General features: G+C 40.0%; 1 protein-coding gene across 8 annotated transcripts in view; it reads left to right on the top strand.

The window, feature by feature from the left end:
• The window catches only part of MSI2 (musashi RNA binding protein 2), a 481,843-nt gene that overhangs the window by 155,128 nt on the left and 317,170 nt on the right, over positions 1–9,545 (top strand). For all 8 annotated transcript variants that reach the window (XM_068268471.1, XM_068268470.1, XM_068268468.1 and 5 more), the window contains exon 3: positions 8,695–8,777. In XM_068268471.1, coding sequence (XP_068124572.1) covers positions 8,695–8,777 — 83 coding nt within the window. The remainder of the gene's footprint in view (positions 1–8,694; positions 8,778–9,545) is intronic.

Genomic DNA, 9,545 nt, shown 5'->3' with positions numbered 1-9,545 from the left:
TTGAGCTCTGGCATATGTCATTGAGCAGACACAATGAAACAGTAAAAACTTAAAAACTAGATTTAAATATAAAATAAAACTGTGGGATATCTAAAAAAAATCATTTTTGGGAGAATGTGGATAGATGCAATTGTTTTTTTCATTAGTTTATTTTCACCTCGGATGTCCTTTAGCACGAGCATTGTGTACTTGTGGCAGTTTCCAAGTATTTTGCTAGTACAGTATTTATGAACACATGCAGTCTTAACATTGTGGATTTTTGTTGTTTGTTTACAGTGGGGATGTCTGCATAAATGTTATGTTGGACCAATTGAATGACTGCCCATATGTACTAACTCCAGTGATTTCCATAGGAAATGATTTTACCAAGAAGACAAATGCTAAGCTGAGACATAAATTTGGCGCCGGCCCCTTTTTTGAAATTCGAAGACCACTATAGGCTGCAATTGATAATTGTAGCTATGGCATGGCAATCATGTAATTTGGGCGCTGGGCACCTGAGTTTGCTGCTATATAGCTGAACTTGGGGCTTGCGGCTATACCTTGACAAGTGTGTAAACTGGGCGGCGGTGTTCAGCGATCATATACTGTAGTTAAACTCTCAAAGGTGATAATTGGCACCAGAGCTTGTACTGTATAGCTGAATTCTGGATTGTTGATGGTTACGGTACACATATAGCCATGTAACAGATTCAGCTGTCTCTGTAGCCGACTACCATGGTTCAGCCCGCATTGCTCGGGTATAGTGTTAGGTGTAGGTATGTGGGGGCTACTGTTAGAAGTAGATATGGGGGGTGTTGAGCATAGGCATGTGGGGGTTCGTGTTAAGCATTAGATATGAGAGGAGTTACTATAAGCAATAATAGGGGGCTGGTGTTGGGTGTAGGTAGGGGAGAGCTTTGTGTTAGGTGTACATAGAGTGAAGGTTAGTGTTAATAGGGTAAGGCTTTAGAAAGCAACTGTAATAGCGGTAAGCAATCTCATCACTGAGACATTATTTCAGTATCATTCACAACATTCTATTAACTGCAATACCCATCACACAAATTACTGAGCTAAACTTTTAGACGGATGCTGCTGTACTGCCCATGTGAATGACCAATCAAATAGAATAGTTTTAAATGACAACCAGGTGTAACTACTGCTCATTGAAGTCTTTGTCTCAGCAAATTTGTAGGCGTTATTGTTCTAATTTGACTATCCCAGAATTTTTGACAAATAAGTAAAATTACGTGGTGCTGTATGAATTCCTGAATAGGGAATAAGGGCCATCTTGCAGTGACTTTCTCAGTTATAAATGTTGGAACTAAATCCACAGTCCAAGCAATTGCTTGGAGCAGAGTTCTCTACCTGATGGAAACGTCTGTCACTGGTCAGAGAACACCTGCTGTATTTAGTGTCTTCATCATGCAGATCTGGAGAGCATGCAGCACCTTGGTTATGTGCGTATTATCTAACCTCTTCACAAGTGTTAATTTATAACAGTCTGAAATAACGTTTCTTGTAAAACGTTTCTGATGTTTCGGTCTCTTTTCTATAGTATTGCTGTTACTTGATGGGAGATCTGAAAATCTGCAGCACTGACCACCTTTGTTGTTGCTGATATGGGGAAAGCAGTGTCATAGCTAAGGAGCTGTGGGCCCCAATGCAAGTTTTACATTGGGGCCCCCAAGCACTCTATACCTAACAATTGATACGGTGCACCAAAACCTGCCAATGGCAACTACAGCGTCAGAGGTGCAAGAAGGGGATGGGGAACAGTTTAATGATTACCAATATTCAAAGTATGTATAGAAGTCATTATTATGAGCACAGGACCAATAGAAAGCTAATACTGTAGTTGAGGGAGGGCCCTTCGGTGCCCCTCTAACCCAAGGGCCCCGATGCGGTCGCAACCTCTGCACCACCTATTGCTATGCCCCCGGGGGGGGGGTCCTGCTATGAGGTTGCAAAAAAAAGACTTTATAATGCCTATAATAATGCTGTTTATCTTTAATTTGGTTATATACTCACAGAGATGTTAACACACTCATAAGTATTACTATTCCCTGAGAAAGCATCTTTCAGCAGCTGCCTGCTATGCCAGTGATAGATTCCTGTTTAAATTTGGTTGGATGGTTTTCCGGCAATAACTGGCGTTTTCTCTGTGCTGCTTCAGGCGGCCTTCAGAGAGCTCACTATTTTTTTGTTCCCCCTCATGTTTTATTTGTTTAAGTATTGAGCAGTTGTTAGGAAAATGACAGTGTGTTGATTTTTAAGAGGGAATCGATTCACAGAGCTGGAGCCGCCTGCCAAAAGCCTTTCCATGTGGCTTTGTCTGGCAGATCCAGGACCTGGATGAGTAAATAGACTGCATAGCTGATGGGTAGGCAGCAGGCATCAAACAGCCTTTAACTGGGCCAAATCCATTTCTCTTTTTTTCCCTTTTATAATGTGGCCGTGAAGAGGGAGAGGAACGTTCAGATCACAAGTCTGAAACTTTAATAGCTTCTTAAAGGCCTCAGGATGTCCTGATAAGGTATTAGAGGAAGTAATTCAGGAAGAAGGGAACAAGTAACCGTCTCCGGATGCTGACTGACCCTTAGGGTTGACCGCATCAGGCTGTTCAAAGACAAGTGGAGACCTGCACTGATCCGAAGAGCACTTTTTATTACACTAGCTGCTTTGCTATGAGAGCAGGTCCTGCGCCCCTTCCTGTGTCTCCTGGCCCTTATAAATCACAGATACGTTAACACCTTCTGTGCTGCAAGGCACTTGCAATCTACTAAGCAGTGTTATGGGTGCTTGGTGAACCCCTTCAATTTTCCTTGTTAGTACAGAAAATGAGATTTTTTTTTCTTCTCATTCTTTTGTGCTGTGGATGAGATTTTTTTCCCTTTGTGGTGCACTGCTGTGATTTTGATCACACACAAGCAATTATTCTTAATATGCTACAGATTTAACTTTGTATCCAGCTCAGTGTTCACTGACAATTAATGTGGAGTGCAACTGATGCAGCAGGTTGACATTTACATTTTTCTCACGCATTACTTGTCAGTTATTGCAATTCTTGTGGGCAAAGTTTGTTCATTTTATGTGAGTGACTTTTTTTTAATGCTAAATCAGTTATTAAAGCTGGCCACATTCTATTCAGGGCTGTTGCCAACACCTGCGAGGGCCAGTGCAACTGAATATAATCTGAGTAGACTGTTTAATGGACCAGTATCACGAAAAATGGTCTTCCTACTATTTTGCATGCTATTTTGGCAGTTGGTCGTAGCAGCTGCCATTCAGTAAGTGCTTTTGAGAATAAAGAATCCCACATGATAAGATGGACTAGTCTAAAGCCTGTCAGATCTGTCAGGTATTGCTGCCTACTGTAAGGCCGGATCCACACTATAAGTGCTTTTGTGAGCGCTTGCATTTGATTAGCGCTTGCAGAGCGCTTGTTAAAAAATAATCGCTCCCATTTACTTTCATTAAAATTGCGGTAAAAACCGCATAAAAATCGCTGCGATTGCTGCAATCACATACGCGAAAAACGTACGCTATTGCAGTGATTTTTACCGCGATTTTAATGAAAGTGAATAGGAGCGATTTTTTTTTTTAATTTTTTTTTTTTTTTTACTAGTGCTCAGCAATCGCTAATCAAACGTAATCGCTCACAAAAGCACTTAGTGTGGATCCGGCCTAAGTGGCAGTGACATAAGAAAAAGTTAATAGTATATTTACTCTAGAACAATGTATGACAATTTATACATATTCATACATATGAATTTTAACTTCCTCAGTAGTGTGATTCTTCCCAGATTTAGTTTCTAAAAGAATCACACTGCTAAGTATAGGCAGCCAGAGAGCCCCTCCCTGTTTAGGCAGCCAGAGAGTGACCCGTGACTATAGATAGCCAGAGTGCACCGCCTGATTTAGGTAGCCAGAGAGTGACCCCCGACCAGGTAGCCATAATGTGCCCCCACATTATGGGTAGCCAGAAAGCGGCACTAGAAATTTGAGTGCTTCCATAGGTCGTAATGTGAATTACCGCTATAGCAGCCCTCAGACAGTAATTTGGGTGGTGTCAAAGGATACAGCCCAAAATACCTAAAGAACAGCGTAATTCAGTTGCCAGCAGTAGCTGGAAGCTGAACTATGCCTTTCCCCTAAATCCATGGTGGCCTGGAGGGGGAATAGTAATTAAAGCGGTCGGGACTTTTGCAGGAGCAGGGTGAACCGTTTTGTCGGCTGATCTATTACAGCTTTACTGCATCCTCTGCACTTGGCCCTACTTGTAGTATCCACAAGTGTAACTTGGGGTTACCAATAATTGCAGTAAAAAGTAACCCACTGATAATATAATTGATATACTGCCAAGGAGGTTAAAGGACAACTGCAATGAGAAATATATGGAGGCTGACATATGTATTTCTTTTTATACAATACCAGTTGCTTATCTTTTAGATCTGACAATAATGTCTTGTTCAGGGTTTATGGCTAAAAGTATTAGAGGCAGAGGATTAGCAGGATAGCCAGGCAACTGGTATTGCTTCAAAGGAAATAAATATGGCAGCCTCCATATCTCTCTAGCTTCAGTTTCCCTTTAAATTTTAAAAAATATTCACTATAGTGGTCCTGTAAGCAGTATTTTTTGATGCCACGGATAATGGTACATTTTAGAAGAGAAACATGCTAAAAATTGTTTTTGAAAGTAAAAGTAACAATTAATATGGAACAAAGCTAGTAGGCAAGGCTATATGACAGACTACATCTATGGAAACCAACATGCAACATTTTGTATACAGTTAATGGCCATGGTAATTCCAAGTTCAGCTTTTCCAAGTCTCCTCCCTTAAACTATACCTATGTGATAAATAGGCAATCTCCATCTTGGTCTACCTGAATGATATTCTTGAGCCAGTGGTCCCCAAACCCCCATTTCAAGCACTTATTCTTTTAGCTGGCAGTACAGATAAATAAGCCTGATGTGGTTGTATGAGCTTGTCAAAATGTTCCAATAGCTAACAAAATAGATGTGACCGCACCACTTAATTATGCTTACTTAGTTCTCCATAATTTTTCAATTGTTCATGAACTGTATCACTTCAGAACCTACATGATCTTTGTGAGAAAGTAGAATAGGGTGTGTATATTAGTATAGTACAATTTTACCTTGTTAAAACAGAAAGTATTTGCAAGCACATAAGCAAGAAGTAACCACTGGTACTACATCACTTTAGGATAGTGATACAGATTGTCCAGCAAGCTCATGGTGAATTAGAACTCCTAGGATTGAGTAAGGGGCTAGAAAGGCCCAAAAAATCATCTTACTAAAAATACTACGCAAAGCAGAAATCGGACCTTTTTTTTTTAGGTAAGAGGGGTATTTACAGTGCTGCCAGTAATTTTTCATACTCCTGGCAAATTTTGACTTGAAGTTACTTTTATTCAACAAGAAAGTAATTTTTTGATGGGAAATGACATACTGTAGGTGTCTCCCAAAAGATAAGATGATGTACAAGAGGCATTATTGTGGAAGAAAAAACATTTCTCAGCTTTTATTTACATTTGAGCAAAAAGTGTCCAGTCCAAAATTATTCATACCCTTCGTAAACTCAGTCTGTGGGAAAATCCAAAGTTCTATACCATTCCAAATAGTCCAATTACCCTTCCAAAGCATCCTAATTACCCTGATTAATTGAGAACAGCTGTTTTAATCAACTCAACAGGTGAAAAACCGCAGCTCTCTGCAGTTGGTTTATGGACTGTCATGGCTAAGACAAAGAGCTCAGTGAGGACCTGTGGCTGTGCATTGTGGCTGCTCACAAGTCAGGAAAGGGCCATTTCTAAATGTTTTCAAGTTCCAGTAGCTACAGTGCAAATTGTAATGTAGATACAGGCACTTTTCAAAACTCTCTCCAGATACACTGCTTTCACCAGCTGCTTAGGTAACTGTTCCAAAAATGGTCTTCAACACATATAGCAATAATCCTCAGCGCTTTACAACCACAGGAAGGGCTCTGCAATTCACACCACAGTGCTCCACAAAATAGAGTAAACCAGGTGACCAGCACCAAGAGCGTAAATAAACTTGTTGATCACCTGTACTCCTGAAATCACAATTTATTGCTTAAAAACACAATAGAATCTGCAAACTTACATCGCGGGCCCTTACAACAGGGACTCTTGAAGTTAAACTCACATTTAGTGTATTCCATACACATACCAAATCGATATGGCAAGTCCAGTGAATGCCCAGTCTCCAGTTCCTACCGGTTTCGGCCTTTCGCGTCCTCAGGGAACACTGGAGACTGAGCTAGAAGTTCAAAATATCTTGAATAGCTAGAATTTCAAGTTATTTTGAACTTCTAGCTCAGTCCCCAGTGTTTCCTGAGGACGGGCCCGCGATGTAAGTTTGCAGATTCTATTGTGTTTTTAAGCAATAAATTGTGATTTTGGGAGTACAAGTGACCAACAAGTTTATTTACTACTCTCTTGTCATCTGGCTTACTCTATGTTGTGGAGCACTGTGGTCTGAATTGCAGAGCCCTTCCTATGGTTGCCAAGCGCTGAGGATTATTGATATATAGCTACAGTGCAAAGTATTATTAAAAAATACAAGATGTTCTGCACTGTGGGAAATCTCTGAGGATGTGGTCGGAAGCCAAAAGTGACACCTGTGCTGGCCAGGAGGATAGTGAGAGAGGTGAAAAAGAATCCAAGGATCACCACCCAAGGCCATTCTGGTGAATCTGGGCTCTGCTGGTGGCAATGGCTCGAGGCAGACAATCCAACGGACACTGCACACTGCTGGGTTCCATGGATGCAGACCAAGGAGGAAGCCACTTCTCCAGATAAGGCACACAAAAGCGTGCTTGGCCTTTGCAAATGCTCATCTGAACAAAGAAGTCGTCTTCTGGTCTTCTGTGTTATGGTCAGATGAAACAAAAATTGAATTGTTTTGGCTTCCTTCATTAATGTTAAAAAGGAAAAGCCTTCAACCCAAAGAACACCATCCCCTCCAGGGGCGTAACTAGTGGGGAGAAGCCCCTGCGGTCGCAGGGGGTCCAGAGCTGAAGTAAGCCTGAACTATCAACCTTCCCTTCCTCTGATACAGAGGACTATACTTCATATCAGATATTTTTTTGTGGCTACACTTGTTTTGGGTGTGAAGATCAAGATGGTCACACTTGTTTTATGACCCTTGTAAGATGGGCCCCCAGGCTGTGGAGGGCACCAAGGGAAGGGAAGGGTTGTGAACTGTGGAGGGCACCAGTGGACATTTCACCATGACAATGACCCAAAACACACAGCAAAAGTGGTGAAGAAATGGTTAGCAGATAACAACATTAATGTTTTGGAGTGGCCCAGTCTGGGTCCTGACTTGAATCCAATTGAGAATCTGTGGAGGGAGCTAAAGATCAGGGTGATGGCAAGAAGACCTTCCAACCTGAAAGATTTGGAGCTCATTGCTAAGGATGAATGAGCAAAAATACCTGTGGAGACATGCAAAAAGCTGGTCTGCAATTATAGGAAGTGTTTGATTGCTGTAATAGTCTTTTCTATTGATTATTAAGAAGTGTATGAATAATTTTGGACTGGATACTTTTTGCTCAAATGTAAATAAAAGATAAGATTTTTTTTCCCAACTATAATGCCTTTTGTACATAGTCTTATTATCTTTTAGGAAACACCTATATAATTTCCCGTCACAAAATTACTTGCTGGTTGAATAAAAAGTCAAAATTTTCCAGGGGTATGAATAATTACGGGCAGCACTGTATTTTCTTTTTAGCCCCTTACACACTCCTAGAAGTTTTGGTTCACCATGAACTTTCTTGGCAATCTGTAACTCTGGGTGTTTCAAGTCCTATTTTACTGAGCCATATTAATTATAGAAACTATAAAAAAAAGAATATAGAAATTTTGTTTCTGTACAACTATAGCAAGAATACACTGGTCGATGTACAGGAATTCTCATACTTTGTGTACAATTGCTTGCTCCATCCTGAAGCTGAGTGTAAATAGCTTCTTCCAATATACTGTACATACACCACACAGCAATTTTCTAAAATCACATTCTAAAGACTTTTTTGGATCAGGTCACTTTCTCTTTCTTTTTTTTTCTCTTTTTTTTTCCTCTCCATATGAAGTGGAGCGTGACATTACATTTTAAAAATGCCCATGGTTTTCCTAGTCTTGCAGGTAGATGTCACTGTTTCCACTGTTCCCAATGGAAAGCTTAGGTCCTAATCTAAGAGCTCTCTGTAGGCAGCAATTGTAACATTGACACGGACAACTTAGAAAATGGTACATCTGGTAGCCTGAACTGTACCAACTCCATGCTAGTCGACATTTTCAAGCATATTGTATTCCCTCAATTGTTTCACTGGGCTGAAAAATGTGTAAATATTTTTATTCACCAAAACAAGTAATTACATTATGATTATTCATTACATAATTTAGGTATGGTGTAATCAACCAATGAAGTAATAAGGAGTTCTTGAAGTTTATTATTTTAAACCCAGAGCCTGTAAAGTGTTTGAACATCACCACAGTGATATTCTCTCGTGTACTTTGCTTTTTATTAGCTAAACTGGAATTTTGCGCCCCATCCAATAAAATGTTGTGTCAATTAAAACAATAATTGCATACTCGAAATACTTTTTTTCTAACTTTGCTTGTTTTTTTATTTGTAATAAACATTATAACTTTATTTTATAGGTTTTGGTTTTGTAACCTTTGAAAATGAAGATGTTGTGGAAAAAGTCTGCGAAATTCATTTTCATGAAATAAACAACAAAATGGTAAGTTTTTTTTGTTTTTTTTAAAATCACAGTTTGTCTGTAGTCTCTTAAGTCCCTCCCCCCATACTCAGCAACAGGAACTACCCTCTCCATTCTCCCTACTAGGAAGGGAGTTGGACAGCTCTGCCACTCTCTCTTCCTGATTGGGTGAGTGGCATCTTGACTATACCCCCAAAACAATTCTGTACTTAGAGGACGGCTAGAGTGTATTATTTCACCTGACAGTCCTGAAATCAAAAGAGAGAATCAGCACCCATGGGAAAATTCATGTAAATGCTGTTAAAAAAAGATGCAGAGATCGCATAGATCATGGGGGGGGGGGGGGGGGAATTACATCTGTTTCCAACTGCCAAGCAACCAGTATCTCTATCTATCTATCTATCTATCTAGCTATCTATCTATCTATCTATCTATCTATATATATATATATATCAACCCTTTATAGATAATGGCAGTTGGTGCTCTGTTTTTTTTTTCATGTCTGCCAGTAGTAAAGATGACATGCAGGCTGATTGTGGATCAAACAACATGAACAAATTACTTGATGAATATCAATAATTTATTGATCTCTCCTATTTTTTAACTCCTCACTTTGCATTGCATTGATTTCTCCCCCCCCCCCTTTTCGCTCTTCAAAGTCTACCCGAGGTGACATGTGACATGAGATAAATGTGTATGTACTGTGCAAAGATTATTAATAACCAGGCTGTTTTTTTTTCTTTTGCTGCCTGACAGAGTTCATTTTCAGGCATGGGAGTGACTGTTTCT

The sequence above is a fragment of the Hyperolius riggenbachi genome, chromosome 2, assembly GCF_040937935.1.
Source record: "Hyperolius riggenbachi isolate aHypRig1 chromosome 2, aHypRig1.pri, whole genome shotgun sequence".
Classification (NCBI taxonomy): domain Eukaryota; kingdom Metazoa; phylum Chordata; class Amphibia; order Anura; family Hyperoliidae; genus Hyperolius; species Hyperolius riggenbachi.
This window is presented reverse-complemented; position numbering and strand designations above follow the sequence as displayed.